Source organism: Dermacentor andersoni, chromosome 6, assembly GCF_023375885.2.
Source record: "Dermacentor andersoni chromosome 6, qqDerAnde1_hic_scaffold, whole genome shotgun sequence".
Lineage (NCBI taxonomy): Eukaryota > Metazoa > Arthropoda > Arachnida > Ixodida > Ixodidae > Dermacentor > Dermacentor andersoni.
In genome coordinates this window covers 124,813,153-124,831,408 of record NC_092819.1, presented here as the reverse complement: position 1 = coordinate 124,831,408, position 18,256 = coordinate 124,813,153, and the positions used below count along the sequence as shown (strand labels likewise).

General features: G+C 45.1%; 1 protein-coding gene across 1 annotated transcript in view; it reads left to right on the top strand.

The window, feature by feature from the left end:
• LOC126523525 (pancreatic triacylglycerol lipase-like) overlaps positions 1 to 18,256 on the top strand; it is a 51,701-nt gene that overhangs the window by 27,127 nt on the left and 6,318 nt on the right. The window contains exons 7-10 of the mRNA XM_055066894.2: positions 1,801 to 1,915; positions 6,627 to 6,803; positions 12,891 to 13,229; positions 16,300 to 16,418. Of these exons, the coding sequence (XP_054922869.2) occupies positions 1,801 to 1,915; positions 6,627 to 6,803; positions 12,891 to 13,164 (566 nt within the window). The 3' untranslated portion in view covers positions 13,165 to 13,229; positions 16,300 to 16,418. The remainder of the gene's footprint in view (positions 1 to 1,800; positions 1,916 to 6,626; positions 6,804 to 12,890; positions 13,230 to 16,299; positions 16,419 to 18,256) is intronic.

Sequence of the window (18,256 nt, the reverse complement as noted above, 5' to 3'; positions counted from 1 at the left end):
TGGTTGTTTGTGCTCTGTCTTTGTGCGCTGTCCCCCCCCCCCCCCCCCTCAGTATTCAGTATGAAGTCATCTACGTCACAACGCGCATATGTCTCATGTAGTTCTAGAACCCGGCAGTGAGGCCGCTTTTCGTTAACGATGTCAAGAGCGCATTTTTTGCTCGAAGTGTGCTTTGGCTGCTATTTCATGGCACCAGGACCTGCTGCTCCGATAGGGGTCGGTCGTCCCAATCTGAAAATGTGACGTTAAGTGTCTGACGTTCCGTTATGTGCGGTAATCAGGGAAGTCGCAGAAGATGTGTCCACTGCTCACAAAGGGAAATAGGAAAGTCAGCAGATGCAACAAATGAAAAAATACCTCTGATTATGTGTGATGTTTGTGTTTACGCATCTTGAGTACACGATTGTCGACTACGGATGGAAGAGAAATTCACATGAGAAGCAGAAACTCTTTTTTAAGCTTTCCGGCTGAGTGAGAAGATTTTGTCGGGAAAGCAAAGACATAAGGAGTACCAGTGACATAATTGGCTGATCGTGTACATTGAAAGTCATTCCAATGTCTCGGCCCACTTACAAGACTGCTTTCTTCATCTAACCAAGAAAATCCTGATTGATATTCTGGCAGTTTTCGCTAAGCACGTCACTCATTTGAAAAAGTAATGCAATATTAGCATGTGCGCAGTCGACGCAACAATGCACAAGGTGGGGCATTCTCCTAAATTCAAGACCGTAACACACATACAAGAATAATTTGGAACGGAAAATATCGTGCATAAAATTCAAGACTGTCAATTTTCGAGAAACAAAAACCCGTTTATACTGATCTAATTCCTTCTTTGGAAAAATTAATCAAGGCTAAGGTAAATTCAAAACAGCAATAAGTATCGCTGTGCAACTCAGGACTATATGCCGTTTTTGGCCACTGTCGGATGATGTTTCTGTTCTTATTTTTTTATGGAAGTTTATTTGTTTTCATATCGAGGATGATAGTGTAAGCTTCGCTGGAAATGTGACCTCTGTCACTTAAGAAGAATTAGAGCCCCCATGATACATAAAACAACAACGAGGACATAGAGAGCAAGCTCGCCGAACATCATGAAGACTAAAAGTAATTTAGCAAGATATGAATGCTAAACAGCAAGACTGAAAAAATGTACAGCAAATCATAGTATACATGAAACTGTTTTACCCAATACAGTTGTAACAAAATGTATGTACGGCTGCCTATACAGAAACTACAATACACAATGAAAGTTTCCGCAACGCCAAAATCAACATTGAATCTTCCTTCACGATAACAGTGCTTCTGTAATCTCACGTCGGCTACATCGTAATTTTTTGAGTAATTTATTTATTAACAAAAGTTCAAGGGAGAAAGGCTTCGAAATACTTGCAATTTAGCAGAATGTCGAAATCATAGCGCATACTTTTAGGGAAAAGCTACAGTTGATTTAGGAAAGAGATACAGTTGATAAATCATATGAATGCCCAGCTGTATTGGTGTCACAATAAACTTTTCATGTTTTCTACTGCTTTTCAACACTTTCTCAGTGCAAGTTAGGCCGCTCAAGTATTTCCATGTTTGCATAAGGTCTGATCACAAATGCCAATGATTGCCTGAAATACAACAAATTTCGTTTCATAAGTAGATAATCAGCGAACTCCTTATAAATTCGTACAACGGCCTCAATTCCTTAGAAATGCCTGATCGACAGTGTAACAACTCCCAGCGAGATAGCAATACTAGTCGAAAGCGTAATAAGTAGTATTGCGACGTTTTGTTGTTTCCTCTTCTTTTCAGCGAGTCAATACAAACTGGTCGTTAACAGCTCTGCTGGCCAAGAGCCTTCCTGGGGCAAGATTGAGCTGGAACTCTTCGCCGAATCAGGTGCCAACGAGACGTTCAGCGTGACAACGTGAGTACTGCTTGTGACGTATACTTTCACCGGGCGCCGGAATTGAAGCTGGTAGAGAATATCTGCCAAGGTGAAATAGAATGCCCTTCTTTACTGTGTTTATTTTTCTTGAATGAAGCGCTTTTTACTATTACGGGCAGAGAATAGTGTGTCAGGCAGAAATTTCAATCACGCAGAATGCGTCGTGGTTGCTTGTCATCTTTATGACTGGCCTTTGTGAGCATCATCGACTTTCAGTGTGTTCTTTTTGTTTTTCTTTGAACCTATTCTCGTACTGAACATTTCCTTCAGCACCCTACATATTTATGAGTGGCCTGTTAAAACGTTGTCAGTTTGCGCATAATCCGTTTGTCTGTATGTTTCTGTTCCCGTGTTCTTGGTCGCAGTGTCCTAGATAGATAGAAGCAACGAAAATAGAACCAACCAACTAGCTGCTTTCATTGTCTCTGTGAATCGCACAAACGTAGAAAAACAACAACAATAAATCAGGTGCGCTGAAAGTGCAGGCGCGGTGAAAGTTCCGGGTCCTTCGAGAACGATCGTCTTTGAGAAAGAGCGCTTAAACTCTTTTTTAGGTACTTACTTCTTGATAAAGCATCAAAAAAGCTTCATTTTTGACAAGTATTTATTGGTGAAAAGCATCGAAAGTAGGACAGCTACTTTTGCACCACAGGGTCGCGATGTCAACTGTGGCCTGTCCGCCGGCATTGCAAATCCTTTCTGCCGCCAGCCCTGCCAGAATACAATTTATTTCTTTGCCTAAACATTCTATAATCATCCAGGTATGGTGGCTACACAATCCGAGCGCTACGTCTCCAAGAAACAGGTCCCTAAATTATTGAGATGCTACCTCGTCATTACTCTTTGTTCTTTGCAGGAAAAGGTGTACAAAGAGATGAGGAGTATCTGTAAGGCTAAGGTGTAGCTCCTTTCCCTTGCAAAAAAATCTACTTCGCACTGACCGGCCTACTTCAGCAACAACATTGAAGTGACGGTATTGCGATATTTAGCAATTGCTTTGCTCTTCTTCCTAGGACAACATGCAGAATTATGACAAAGGTTGTGGTCGATAGAGCACTTGTCCAGTTCGTTTCTTTTTGCAGTCCAGTGATTACAATTCTGCGTTTTCATTACGTTTTAGCCATTGGTCCAGAACATCCCTGATGAATGCTAATACCATCGGTTACAGAGCATGCCCAGCTGGTGTTTATTTTCTCACCATGGTACGGTGTAAGAGTAATCAGTAGTTGTGTGGTATAACAATACTAGTTTGCATGAATGCATTACGGAATGCGAAATGATTTCACTGGCATATATAAGCACCGGAAAAGTTTTACTCTACACGTGTGCCTGATAAACTTTGCTTTATAGGTGGAAATCACGATGCAAGAACTCCCCAATTGCGATTCTTGTGAAACACTCCCACATTCACAGATGAAACTCGACTCCGTGATGCTGATGATGATGACGATGATATGAACACCTCCTTTGAAACTACTGTTTGCTGCATGCCATCCGAGGGGAGCACAAAGCCGGAAGTTGTAGATAACACCCATAAGCCTTCCACTAGGTATTCCTTGAGAAACGCACCTTCAGTACATTTGTGCAGAGGCGACGATTAGCTGTGTGTAAAAATTTTCTCCAGTATGTCCGCCGGGCTTCATGCAAGCGCAGTGACTACTTCAGTCGAGAGGTATAGCTGATTCACGACCTACTCTATAGTAACCAAGGTAGACAGACGGACAGACAGACAATGAACTTTATTTGATCCTGAGGAGCTACTGTAACCAAGGAATGCGTAGGTTTTTCTAACATGGCGACTGCATAGTCATTCACTAGTGATTGACTTGTGATCATAAAACCTTAGAATTTTTTAATCATTTTCAAGAAACCGCATTACCGCATTTAATACTCAACTTAGACTGTAAGTTACAGAATTGTTGAAATTGTGGCGATAATTCGTTGACACCCTTTATTCTGGTTTTCACAGTTGGTGTACCTTGCGCGTGACATCAAGTGTCAATGTGGGTTTTATAAAATTAACCTAACTTTCAGGTGCCGCAAATATTTTTCCAGAAGTCGTTATGTGGTATTTCGCTCCATAGAAATTCGTCTCTTAAATCTAAGCGTGCCACTCGCCACATGAGTTCCCCAGCTGCAGACGTGTTAGGGACTGCTGTTTCTAGCACTAGTTTTCTTTGTCGAAGCACAAAACTTTCTACCTGGCCGTAAGCGCACCTGCCTGGATACATTTGCAGTAGGGTACATTTACAGCGTCTCTTTCCATTTATTGATTACTGCAGGTGGCATATATATGTATAAATGACAGCAACATAAGTCAATGAAAGGCTTGAAGAACAAGTTAGGGCTAAGAACGAAACCGTCGCACGAAACGGGACAACGAAGCATCATGTACAAAGTAGTCCACCTTCGCTCCTCTCCTTCCAATTCCCCTGAAGACTGTATTGTTGGATAAGATCCTAAATACGAAGGGTATTAGTGTAAACTCATGTTCGCGTTTACATATAGATGACAACCTGGCTTCATAATGATAGTGTTCAATGGACGGTAGGAGGTTTTAACCTTGAATAAATAAGTTTTTTTTTTCAACACTGCTTCTACATGATGCTATATAGGTGCTGGAGAAATGTGTCAGCGTGGCTTGTGTGTTTGTTTAAAGCAAGAGAGAGTTTAATAGAAAGACAGAAGCTTGAAGCGCTGAGCAGTGGTTGAACAAGAAATGATGCGGAACCAACGTTTCGACAAAGGGACCCGTCTTTGTTAGAACCATGGTCACTGTTTCTTTGTATGGTTTCTTAAAAAGTTACGCGTACAGATTCACTTTTGTGCGTATTTTTACCATGTGTTAACTTTCCATATTTTACTGAACATCTCCCGCACTTTAAGCCCACTGATTGTTTTTCCATGACAAGGTGTGACAGCATCATGCCATATTTTCGGCGTTCTATATTTTTTTTCGGTTCTTCAAGCTATCTTCTTTCGCCTGAGTGCCTACAAGTACGGTGTTATTCGAGATAACAGTTTAACTTTATGCTGTGTATCCGGACGCGCACATGTAGGCGCGCCGTGCTGGGAATTGTCGCAGTAACAAAAACTGGGGTAAAGGCAAGCCGTGTCTCTAAGACGTAGGCCGTATGATACATTTCGTAAGTTACACACAGGAAACACGTTAACAATATTGAGAAATTCCATAATAGCTTTGTTGGCTCTGCATTACTTGCATGGATGCCTGTCTCTATTTCAAAATGTAATGTAATTTGTAATGAAATGTAGCAACCTCCCGGCTTTGAAACAGTAGTGAATAAAATGAAATAATTCATGTGTCGGGGCACGAACATAGTCATAAAAAGTGATTATTGAAGATGTAATAATGCTAAAGTTTTGAAGGTACACGTATCTGTATAGGCTACACACTGAAAAGCAGAGTCATCTGCCTTGTACCCGCCTTTCCTGAACGAAGAGATTTCCCGATCGCTCATGTGCTTTGCGGTGGAGGTATGTAACATAACTGAACTTCCGTAATAGATAGATCGGGTCCTGGGTTCCTCTGTGTATACATAAAGAACTGTTATTCCTGTAATAAGTTTCAGAGTGCGCACAACATCTTGCTTCTTCAGGAGTGTCTTCTGTTTTGTGTGCTATGTGTTTAGGATCAGATTCAAGTAAATATTATTTGAACACGCAGCGTAAAAGACATGAATACACAATTTTTGTTGTAGCGAAACGTTTGTGGCAGCAAATGTCACGATGTAACATACGCTACTTACGAGATGGAATCATTATGCAAATACAAGTAGCTTCCTGATTACCGTGTGTGGAGGGGATCGAGCTGTTAATAAGAAATTCCAGTCAGAGAGTAGAGCAAGCAAGTCCACTTGACAGAAATTCGGTGGCAAGCAGTAAGTACTTCCTAGAAGCCTTTCTTCAGCATCGATGTTGCAGCGTCGACTTCCAGTTGACATTTGGCATGCTGTGGAAAAATGCTGTTTGGAAAGAATGACTGGGAGAACATTCATTTGTTTCACCGTACATTTTCAGGGGAGATTTCTTGTATCTAGTGAAAGCCAGAGGATGTCTAGTAAATTTGTAGACTGTGCTTTCTTACTGGCTCAGATTTAGCAAGTATAGAATGCCACCAAAATTATTGTTTACAGAGTATTAGTGAATTCCACTTCATTAATCCATTTATTAGCAACTATGACGGAAGTCTCTGCATCAGCCACAGCACACAGTGTGTTGCCTGAAACCTTGTGCCTTCACCCTGGTGTGCTATTTTTCATGTTTTAATAAGCTGAATTCGACTGACCACAACTAAAACCCACGTTAGGGCACAACAGACAAGACGCTCTGTCATTCTTGCCTCGTGTGTCCTATTGTGTGTATTAGTTATATTCAGTCGAACTCGAAGTCGACAGGACGCACAAGACAAGGACGACAGAGCGCCGTATGTGGATGGCCCTACCCTGGCTACTACATAAACTCAGTTGCACTCAGCGAATTACAAGATGAACGAGTAGCAACGAGCCCAATCTCTTGCTTTTTGGGTTTTCTGTGTCACTTAGTCTTTTCTAAAACACCTGATGGCTTGCCGCCAGATGGAGGCACTCGTTGACGTCAAGGCTTGTTTGCGTTCACTCGTATTGTCCCTGTCTTTTGGCGGCGCTTGAAGGGGCAAACTTCTCTGTTCCAGTGATTCGCAGGAGCTGCGAGGTGGCCAAGGTGAGAAGGTGCTTGTCGCCGCTCACCCTGCTGTCGTCAACATCACGAGAATAGTCATCAAATACACCAAATACCGCGGATGGATTTATGGAGGGAAGGACTCATGGTTCATCGACAAAGTCGCCATCCTCGATAGCTTCGGCTACACGTGAGTGCGGCTTATTGTTTTCATTCCTTCAAGCATTCAGAAATTTACTGCGCTTCGCCGCACTTCTTGAGCGAACACAGCTTTTGTAAGAAATTCCACGCTCTTTTGCTTATTTTGTGATTTCTGCCTACAGCTTAAGTGTGGACATTCGTTTGTTGTGGTGTATCCACGTCCATGAATTATGAGTTCTATTATTATGAATTGCTATAACGCACACTCAGACATAGGCTGTATTGTTAGTTTCTGGCCTGTTGTTCGAACAATGACGAATACCGTCTTTATAGCGAAATACTTCTTAACTTTGCGAAGCGGGAGATTAAAGAAACGAAAACTAAGGAGCCATGGCATTTCAAGGTTCTAAGCTTAAATTCTGCTTCACAGCTGCAGCCGTACACGTGCGACAGCAAGCTGGCGAAATTTGAGAGCATTTTGCACGTTAGAAAATTCGGACTTGAATGTTTTTATATCCCATTTGAAACGTTCAGCCTTTGGAACCGTAGAGCCGTCTGGCGACAGTGAACTCGCATGAACTCCCGTGAGCTCGAATTCCAAGAAACGGCTGTCCTGTAGAAACGGAACCACACTCTAAAAGCCATTGTTATGCTTGCTGCAAGCACTGGAAGCGATTGCAAGAGCGTGAAAATACGTCGTGGTGGCCATGCGTTGTTTCGTTTTCGCATATTCGTCTCGTTGGTATGCGGCTGCTTTTTTGAGCCTTCTTGACAAAAACCCGCACGAGAAAGGCGTGAACTAGCAAAGAAGCAATAAAAGCGGGGCTTTTTTATTCCACAATTGAAGGAACTGCGGGCATAGTTCTACGGCGACGTCCCTGCTTCGCCATTGGTTGCTAGAGCGCGCGGAGTGAAGCGTCTGATGGGGTCTCGAACTGTTTCGAAGTAACGACGTAGTGGGGACCCCGTATGTCGTCGCCATACTAGAATGACGTTTCCTGCCGGTAGGAGGACCTTTTGAAATTGAAATTCCGAGTTAAAATGTGCGCCCAGGGCGTAGTTTCTATTTGTGTATAACCATGTTAGGTCCTGTACTCTAAGAAAAATAAAGAGAAAGCAGTCGCACGACCGTTGCTGGCCCCTTTAAGCCAGACGGCGGGCTTGGGAGGGGGGTATCACTGATAGGTAGATTACCGCCATAGAGGGCTCAGTTTAATAATGCAGAGGAGTAGCCGGCTTGCACTTCGTTTGAAGTAGCTCTCGCAAAGGCCATTAGGAAGGAATACAAGACAAGGAAGGGAATGCTGCCTTAAGGGGCAATAAAAATGTGCGTATTTGAAGTAGAGGTGGAGGGTGGGCGGGGTAATAAAATTGCGCCTACTTAAGGAGAGGTGGGGGGTGCACGGGGTAATAAAGATGTGTGTTCGAAGTAGAGGTGGAGGGTGCGCTGGATAATAAAAATATGCGTATTCGAAGTTGAGGTGGACGGTGCGCGGCGTAATTAAAATGTGCATATTTGAAGTTGAGGCGGAAGTTGCGCGGGGCAATAAAAATGTGTGTGTTCGAAGTAGAGGTGGATGGTGCGCTGGATAATAAAAATATGCGTCTTCGATGTTGAGGTGGATGGTGCGCGGCGTAATTAAAAGTGTGCATATTTGAAGTTGATGTGGAAGTTGCGCGGGGCATAAAGATGTGTGTGTTCGAAGTAGAGGTGAAGGGTGCGCTGGATAATAAAAATATGCGTATACGAAGTTGAGGTGGACGGTGCGCGGCGTAATTAAAATGTGCATGTTTGAAGTTGAGGCGGAAGTTGCGCGGGGGCAATAAAAATGTGCGTGTTCGAAGTAGAGGTGGATGGTGCGCGGGGTAATAAAGATGTGCGTATTTGAAGTAGAGGTACAGGGTGCGTGGCAGACATGAATGTGTGTTGACGCCTTTCACACATCCGGAACTGCATGTTTGGTTAGTTTCTCAAATACAAGAGCTCCTATTGAAAGGAAACTAGGAAAGTTAAATACCCAAGAAAGTGGATGGGGAAACGGCGCCGCGGTAGCTCAACTGGTAGAGCAACGCACGTGAATTGTGAAGGTTGTGGGATCGTTCCCCACCTGCGGCAAGTTGTCTTTTCATCCACTTTCGTTTCCATTAATTTATAGTTTGTTTATTTCATTTATTAAGCACAAGTAATTTCACCTATGTTGTCCTTGGTGTCAGTGTTTTTTGGCTTCTTATGATATGACTAATAAAAAATTGGAGGGCGCTTAAGCTTCGCCTTCAAGAGTGGAACGCGATAGCGTTCCCGTCGACCCGCCAAGGGGTGTAAGACATGGCGCTACGGCGCAGCGATCACTTATGAGGCGCTCCGCATCGGACTTTGCACCCACCAATCACGCTTTGAGCGCCGAGCAACGCAGCGTTCGGCGCGGCAACGAAACGTGCGCCTGAGCAAGCGGAACGAACCAAAGAACTCGGTGTCTAGGAGGGAGAAACGATCTACGGGAGCCAAACGTCGTGATCGGCACGGAAAGCCGGGCCGCGACGCGCCATGAAGGCCGACGCGATCATGGGGCTGACGCCTCGATGGGACCGTCTTCTATCTCTCTTGGGAGCAGCACGCAGACGCATGACTCCTCGGAAGCAGGTCGGCACACATCGCAGGGGGCGCTTTCCCACCAGACGCGTTACGGCGCAGCGATCACGTCAGAGGCGTCCCGCATCGGACGCTGCACCTAGGAATCGCGCTGTGAGTGGGAAGAGGAGCCACGTCGCCAAAACACGAGGGTTCGAGTGACGAGTAAAGTTAGAAGGGGAGAGAGCGAGAAAACTTATTAAACGCAAGGGTAGTGGGGCATCCTCGCACCGGTCCCCGCACGGCCCGAAGGGGAGAAGCGGGCGAGTGGCGCGCCACGTGTCGGGGCAGCGCCGCACATTGCGAGGAGGGGGTCTTCTGTGCTTGCCGCAAGATGGCTCTGCGTGTGCGCAGAGCGCATAATAAATGTAGCGAAAACGTACTTCGCTACTCGTGTAACTGCGACTTCTGTAAGTTACATGCTCATAATTACCGATATACACCATAGTATAAATTTCTACGGCACGTTTCTAAGGCAACACCGCTTTCTCTAGAGGTGCTTTTGTACCGCTTTGAAGCATCGAACTCGTGGCTCAGTGGTAGCGTCTCCGTCTCACACTCAGGAGACCCTCGTTCGATCTTGCAAGTTGTTTACATTGCAATACATCTTGCAAGTTGTTTTTTATTCATGAGGTGCTTCCCTGGATTTATCGCTCACGGCCAACGCCGCCGACGCCGACACCGGCTATTCTGCGACACGAGCTCCTTAACGCTGTCGCGTTAAAATCGGGCCCCTCGGTTAACCCTCTTTCTTCTCGTTATTACTTAACGAAGGTCTCGAATCCGGCAACATGGATGCCTTTAGGTAGCATGTGTGGGTTTATTGATCGGTTGACTTCCCCCAAAGAGATCACGTTCTCGTGACGCCTGCGGCAGAAAGGATGTTCCACATCCACCGCCAAGGTCTGTGAGTGGTGGCGCTGGCTAACACTCCCAGGCTCCTACTAGGAAACATAGATACCCAAGAAAGTGGATGGGAAAACGGCGCCGTGGAAGTTCAATTGGTAAAGCATCGCACGCGAAATGCGAAGGTTGTGGGATCGTTCCCCACCTGCAGCAAGTTGTTTTTTCATCAACTTTCATTTGCAATAATTTATCGTTTCTTTATTTCGTTTGTTAAGCACAAGTAATTTCCGCTATGTTGTCCTTGGTGTCAGTGTTCGTTGGCTTCTTATGATATGACTAATAAAAATGGGGCTTCTTGATTAACCCCCTTTCTTCTCTTTATTGAGAAGGGGGCCTTTTAAATTATCACTGGCGAAAATCAGGTTTGAAGCCTTCCCATGACTACAAAGACCTAAAAGAAAAATTCACCAGTGGATTTTCGTGAGTGAGAAGGCATAGCCAGTCTTTTACTCTGACTGTTTTCGGCATACATTTTACAACCCAAGCTTTGCCTTCGACTCAGTGGTGCAGTCTAGAGAAATTTGTCACTCATATCTGCGCTACCACGTAGTCATGCACTTTATCTTTCTTTTACACTTGCAATTTGCGGCTCTACTACTCTTGATGGGCTCTTAAGTCATCGGCAGTATTCAATGCATGGAAGATTAGACATAAGTTTCCTTAGCGGACGAAGGTCGCCAATTTTTACAGATGGTGGCAGTCCGTTGAGTACTTATATCAGAATTTACAGGGTGCCTGTTCGATGACAAGCGTTTTACGTTTGCTTAGTGTTTTTTTTTTAAGCTTAATGATTTCCGCTGTCAGGGCAAGTTCTTATTGAACGCCTGCGTGAACATTTCCCATATACATGCAGTCTTTTGTATACGAATTCTGCATTTTCCTATTGTTATTTTTTATTCTTAGTTTCTGCTTGCTTCTAGCGATGAAGAAACATCTTATGTTCAAGAATACTCTTTTGCGGCTGTCGTAGAATGCCTACGCAATATAATATCAGTATGCTTGTGTCTGCATGTGAGATTCCATTCTTTACAAGCTGCACTGCGTTTATCGTGTTCGTGTTGTGCATATGGTGAAGGGCTGTGCGAACTATACAACAAAAATAGGCTTTATTACCTATCCCTGCTTGACTTGATTAGAAGGCAGTCAAATTTTGTACGTTGCGGACAAGCCAGCGTTGGCAAATCCTTTCGGTTGTGTATGTGAAGAGACCATCGAAACGGTGGCATGGGTGTTATACAGGATGTAGCCTACAGGATGTGGCACATATACGGGTGAAACTTCATATTTTGAAGAAGTTAAACAAATGCGTTCATATAGGGGGTTCATATAGGTTCATATAGCTTTCATTCATTACGAGAAAGCGTTTGATTCTGTCGAAACCTCAGCAGTCATGGAGGCATTACGGAATCAGAGTGTAGACGAGCCGTATGTAAAAATACTGAAAGATATCTATAGCGGCTCCGCAGCCACCGTAGCCTTCCATAAAAAATGCAACGAAATCCCAATAAAGAAAGGCGTCAGGAAGGGAGATACGATCTCTCCAATGCTATTCACAGCGTGTTTACAGGAGGTATTCAGAGACCTGGATTGGGAAGAATTGGGGATAAAAGTTAATGGAGAATACCTTAGTAACTTGCGATTCGCTGATGATATTGCCTTGCTTAGTAACTCAGGGGACCAATTGCAATGCATGCTCACCGACCTGGAGAGGCAAAGCAGAAGAGTGGGTCTAAAAATTAATCTGCAGAAAACTAAAGTAATGTTTAACAGTCTGGGAAGAGAACAGCAATTTATAATAGGTAGCGAGGCACTGGAAGTGGTAAGGGAATACATCTACTTAGGGCAGGTTGTGACAGTGGATCCGGATCATGAGACGGAAATAATCAGAAGATTAAGAATGGGCTTGGGTGCGTTTGGCAGGCATTCTCAGATCCTGAGCAGCAGGTTGCCATTATCTCTCAAGAGAAAAGTGTATAATAGCTATGTCTTACCAGTACTCACCTACGGGGCAGAAACCTGGAGGCTTACAAAAGGGTTCTACTTAAATTGAGGACGACGCAACGAGCTATGGAAAGTGGAATGATGGGCGTAACGTTAAGGGATAAGAAAAGAGCAGATTGGGTGAGGGAACAAATGCGAGTTAATGACATCTTAGTTGAAATCAAGAAAAAGAAATGGCATGAGCAGGACATGTAATGAGGAGGGAAGATAACCGATGGTCATTAAGGGTTACGGACTGGATTCCAAGGGAAGGGGAGCGTAGCAGTGGGCGGCAGAAAGTTAGGTGGGCGGATGAGATTAAGAAGTTTGCAGGGACGACATGGCCACGATTAGTACATGACCGGGGTTGTTGGAGAAGTATGGGAGAGGCCTTTGCCCTGCAGTGGGCGTAACCAGGCTGATGATGATGAAACAAATGCGCAGCAATAGAAGGCCCCACGAATATAAGCCAGTAGGACTGTCTTTTGAGAGTCCTGACCCATGAGGTGAGGACATCAGAATTTGTGGGCCTACCCAAATAAGTCCTGCAAAACAGATTTCCGAGAGCATCTACGTTTGCTATAGCAATAGTTCGATATCGAAGACGTTGATTGCCTCCAGGGTCTCGTACTGCGGCCTGCGGACGCGACTCGTGGACGGGCGGCCTCTGAAGCTCCGAGTGCGACCCGAGGATTGCCAACCATCGTCACCACAGCGCGTGGCCCGCCTGGTGTGGCAAGTGCTCAGCGACCCCGTCGCCGGCAGTGAGCCGAGGCCTCCGCGGCTCGTCTGGACGCTGAGGCTGGAAGACGCGGAAAGCGCGTCCGCGGTCGTCGCTGCGGCGCCGCTCGAACCCCGGCCGCCAGCGGCGCTTGCACCGGCCAGAAACCGGTAGACTCCAGCAAAGCGTCAGATTTCAAGTCACGCTTGTCTGCAAAAGGAGACGAGATTATAACCGCGGTACGTGAAAGCGCGCGCAGCTGTGAACATGTTTTACCGCGTTTGTATCCTTGAGCGAGCGAGCGAGCGAGCGAACGAGAGAGAGAGAGAGAGAGAGAGAGAGAAGCTTTATTTTTGCAGACGGGTTATTGTCTAAGCTGTCGTTGGTGTCAACACAGTTATGTGTCGGTTTGAGGTTGTGAAATTCTCTCGATGTGTTCAACGTGCTGAAAGTGTCTCGCAAGCGCGAGGTGCAGGTGTTTGAGGGAAGTAGTCGAGCTCACCGATGTGTAGGCAAGGGATGACAGCAGAGGGGAGAGTTTGAGAAAGTACGGTGTATTTAGCGCGAGACCTGTGCAGGGTGGTGGGCTGGCCGCCACACACCTGGCAAGACGCGTGATTGTGTCGGTGCTCTATAAGGTGTTTTACCGCATCAACGTTGATCAGTGTGAGCTTTTAGGCTAGGCAGATCAGTGAAGCGTCTTTGGGATTCGCAGCCCTATTCACCTTCCAGCCAAGCACTCTTCCTATTCCTTTGTCCGTTCCTGCCTCATTTTTTTTCCTGATTTCCTTTATGTTTGATTGTATTCTACTACGTAATTCAAACATTTATTGGCATCAAGCTATGAAGTAGCAGAAGATGTGGATAAAACGTAACCTTGACATTGACATGGCTGAACGCCTCATTCAGTTCCCACGACGCTTCACTGATCCGCTACAGAAGAATCTGCTCCGAGCATGGCATGGCAAGAACTTTATTTTGGTCCAGATAAACTAAGGCCCGAGGGCAAAAGCCCCCAGGCTAAGTCGGTGGCTCCGCCCACGTAGGCACTAATAGGCCAAAGGCTTCAACTCTATCTTAGTTAACCTTGCCTAAATTTACTTCGCCTTAATTAACACCGAAGGTCATTGGTTGGACTCCCGAACTTCGCGATGTCAATTGGAGTCCAACTTCGAGAGGCCAGTTCGCCTATATCTCCATGTTGGGTCGTGGGTTCGAGTGCGTAATTAACTTCTCCTTAATTAACACCCAAAGTTGTGGGTTCCACTCACGACCTTCACGAGATGCAATGGAATCCAACTTGGAGATATCCGCCTTATTAAACAGAAATTTGAGAGATTGGTAAGTCAGAGCGAGGGTACAGAAGCCCAACGTGTCCAAGGGCTGTAAAGCGTCTGGAAAGCATCACTGCAAGTTTTGTCCTTATATAAGAAGAGCCACAGCTAAGGCATCGAATTCCGCCTTTGTATATAAAATTAACGAAAATCTTGATTGGGATTCCAGTAACGGCATGTACAAAATTCGATGCAAGGGGTATAAGCAGGAATAAACTGGACAACCAGAGATTCCTTTTAGCCTGCGGTTTAACAACCACAGCGCGCATGTGAAAGGACTCCCGAATTTACCCTTCTCCACGCACGTTTGACTGCCCGGTTATTCCTTTGAACGCGTGAGCGTCGTTTTTCGCGATCTGGTCTGGAACACACTCGTGCGCGCAAGCAGACAGAATTTTTTCCATCTGTACATTTGAACGTACGCTAAATGAAACAATGATAGTCCGGGGCTGCTGACGTGCCTCCGGCATATGCACTGATAGAGGTCAGCGTGAATACTTGCTCTCTCTACGAAAATTGAGGCGCTGGCTACCGCTTGCAGTTGCCTCCACGTATGCTGGAGGTGGCCAGTGAAAAACTAATAAATGTAGCTCAGTAGTCATTCTGAGTGGCTCATTGCCTCTGCTAGGAGTCCACGTGAGCTGACGTGGTGTCATTTGTACGGCAAACGTTCGAAAAGAGCGCTTACACGGAGGCTTCGGAACTAGGCTCCCTAAAGCTGTAAGGCCAAGGATGTACTCACTTTGGAACCGACCTCCACGTGACCACCAAGATCGCCTGATTGTGCCGTGTCTATTATATGTGTATTGTGACACTGTGGTCCTTTCCACAAGTTTCTGCCTTTTCCGTGTCCCTTGCGGGCGCCTTCTTTGTTCTGCCCCTCACTGCCCTACTCAACTTGCCCTCTCTACCACAACAGCGGTGACACGCGCACTCGTGCAGCTCAGCGACTGTTTTCTCCTTCTCTGCCTCATGTCGAAGGCATTTTGAAAGTAAATTAATTCTGGGGTTTTACGTGCAAAACCACTATTTGATTAGGAGGCATACCGTTGAGGGGGACTCCTGGTTCATTTTGAGCATCAGCCCTGGGATCTTTAACGTGCATCCAATGCACGGTACACGGGAATTTTTATGTTTCGCCCCCCCCCCCCCCCCCCCCTCGAAATGCAGCTGCCGCGGCCGGCATTTGATCGTGCGACCTCTCGTGCTTAGCAGCGCAATGCCATAGCCGCTAAGCCACCGCGGCGGGTGTGTGAACGAGAACTCAGCTGCCGCTACTCTCCGCCCATCTGCCCCTCTCCGACTTATGTATGTTATTATTATTTCTTCTTATTCATCTGTCTCTCTCTGTTTCTTCTAGCACTGTTCTCCTTGTCCTACAAATATGGGACTCCGCCTTCCTCTTGCCATGCATCGTTGCCGATAAGGCTGCTGTAATTCTCTCAAAGCACCCAGTAGCATTCAATCACTCTCACCGCTGCCCCTTTCGGTTTGAAGTCTTGCTCGTATGGCTTTTGTTATTTACGAAAGGCCAAGCCGAATGTCCGCTCTCCACTATCAGTGCCGAAGTGGCAATTTTTCGTAACCCCTGATGAACACTGGTCCACTGGCAGAACGTCTTGAAATTAAATACTCGTTCTGTCAACCGTGTGGCATCGCACAAATTCGATATATATATATATATATATATATATATATATATATATATATATATATATATATATATATATATATATATATATATATATATAGAGAAACCGGTTTTCAAATGCGGCCTACAGACCGCATTCGCAGCATGCTGCCTTCGGGTCAACCTCGCCTGCAGGACTGATAATGTTTTGGTTGTGGCACGAGGTAGTTGAGAGCGAAGTTAGCGCGGTGAAACTATAACTTCGCCAAATAGGTAGAGTGTAGAGAATCCCTGACTTCTGAGTGCAGACAAACCCTGAAACCCTACTTCTTGCAATTTTTTCAGAATGCTGACCTTTCTGACAAGCGAGCAGAATTTCGAACAAAAAAGTCTCCTGGTGATATGTGCAATGTAAACGTCATGAAATTTCCGCAGACGGCGAGACCGTTGAAGAAACTTTTCAGGTTAGTCCACTGTTTAATTGACAGCCCGTTGCTTCGAAGCATTGTTTGTGCTTCGAAATAACCAATCGAGCGCTCGTACAAAAATCAAATCGGAGCGCTAAACAACAGGTAATGGCACGTTCCTGCCGACATTTCTCAGTCTGGTATTGACGACTTGCTAAATAACACAGACCAAAAGAAAATAATACCACGATGCTATCACACTCGCGTATATTGACGCAGGATACAATGCAGAAAGTGCAAGCATTTTACGAAAGCAAAAAATCCCGACTGTCGAATGAAGGCAGCGCAAATCAAGGACGAATGTTCATTTACCGATAATATTCACTGCCAAGCTCACTTAATTACTCAAAAGCCTGTAGTACAAAATGTGCGTCTCTTTATATGTTTGGTCTTTGTGATGCTGAGCACGGTGACCGACATCGCATTTAACGTGTTCAACGTTTTTTAACACGTATAAATGAACGTTGGCGCGCAAAAATAAGCGCTTATTTTCGTGTTGCAAAGATTTCACTTGTATTTATTTGACATAGAAGGGTTGGTTGACTAACTCTGAGAAGGAAGGACAAAGATTCCTGTCTTCAATTTCATGCCCAAGCAGCAGCATCGATATGGTATTACGATGTCACTACAAATTTTTGAGTTGATATTGTCACAATGCCGATAGATCACAACTCTTGAATTTCTTTCAAATGCAATGCCATTATCGTTTATCAGTAAAATAGTTCCGAAAAAATTCTGTCCAAAGCACACGAAATCAGAGGAGCCAGGGAGCACGAGCTTACGGTAAAACGATGGTGCTTGAAGCCGCCTTTTGTTTTACCCTCTGTAAGTGCCCACGGGAAATCTGACAATGGTGAAAGTCGCGCTTATGGTTCAAGGGAAATTACGAACCCAAGACCGAGTACGACACGCATTTATTGACTCTTCAAGCGTGTCTGACTACCGATCCTTTAGGCGTGTCTGATTACTGATCCTTCAGGCGTGTCTGAACCATAGGTTCGCCCAGTACTACATTGCAATTCTCTACTGATATGGTCACAGAAACAAACGTACTTTATTTGTGATAGCATCGACTGTGTCCTTGAGACTATTTGAGCGTGCGCCATTTTGCATAGCAATAATTCGCTTGATAAAACGGAATCATATGTTCCCATTCGGCCACAGACGCAGGAACGGAGCGCTCTAACAATATAGTGAAGGTTTTGTTTGTCTTCTGCGTGCGTCACTTCACAATTCTACAAATTGTTTATAAAACCGAGAGCGCACCATTTGCCGCGGGCTTAAGTTCCCCCACGAGTCGCTAATTTCTCCAATTATTTCCCCGTAGCATTTTGCGCACGTAGAAGCATTTCCTATGTAGTACATCTGCAGTGCTGCTATGCAGAGCACTTGGCGGCTATAAATACTGTTAGCTACTTTGTAAGTCACGTGGGTTTGTCGACGCTTTCGACGTTATTTTTCACGAGCAGCCTTTATTCTCGGCGCATCCTTCGTTTTGCATACGTGCCATGTTCGAGGTTTATTGTCATCGTTGTCATGTACGCCTCCTTTGTGCCGCCGACGTAGGTTTCACGCGCATGACAACGAATAACTACACGAAAAGACACTGCTATATTGTTAAAAACAATGTCAATGCGATGCGTGTAATGTAATTATTGTCCACTATGTCTCTTTTTAATTCTTACATTTTGTTGATACATTTTTTTACACGACAGCACGAAACACTTGAAACCACCCTGTAACCGCTCCCGGTTACCGTGCACGGGTCCCTGTCTAATTTCCCGTATCGAGTGAACGCAATAAAATATTATAGACCTTTTTCACAGCCATCCCTA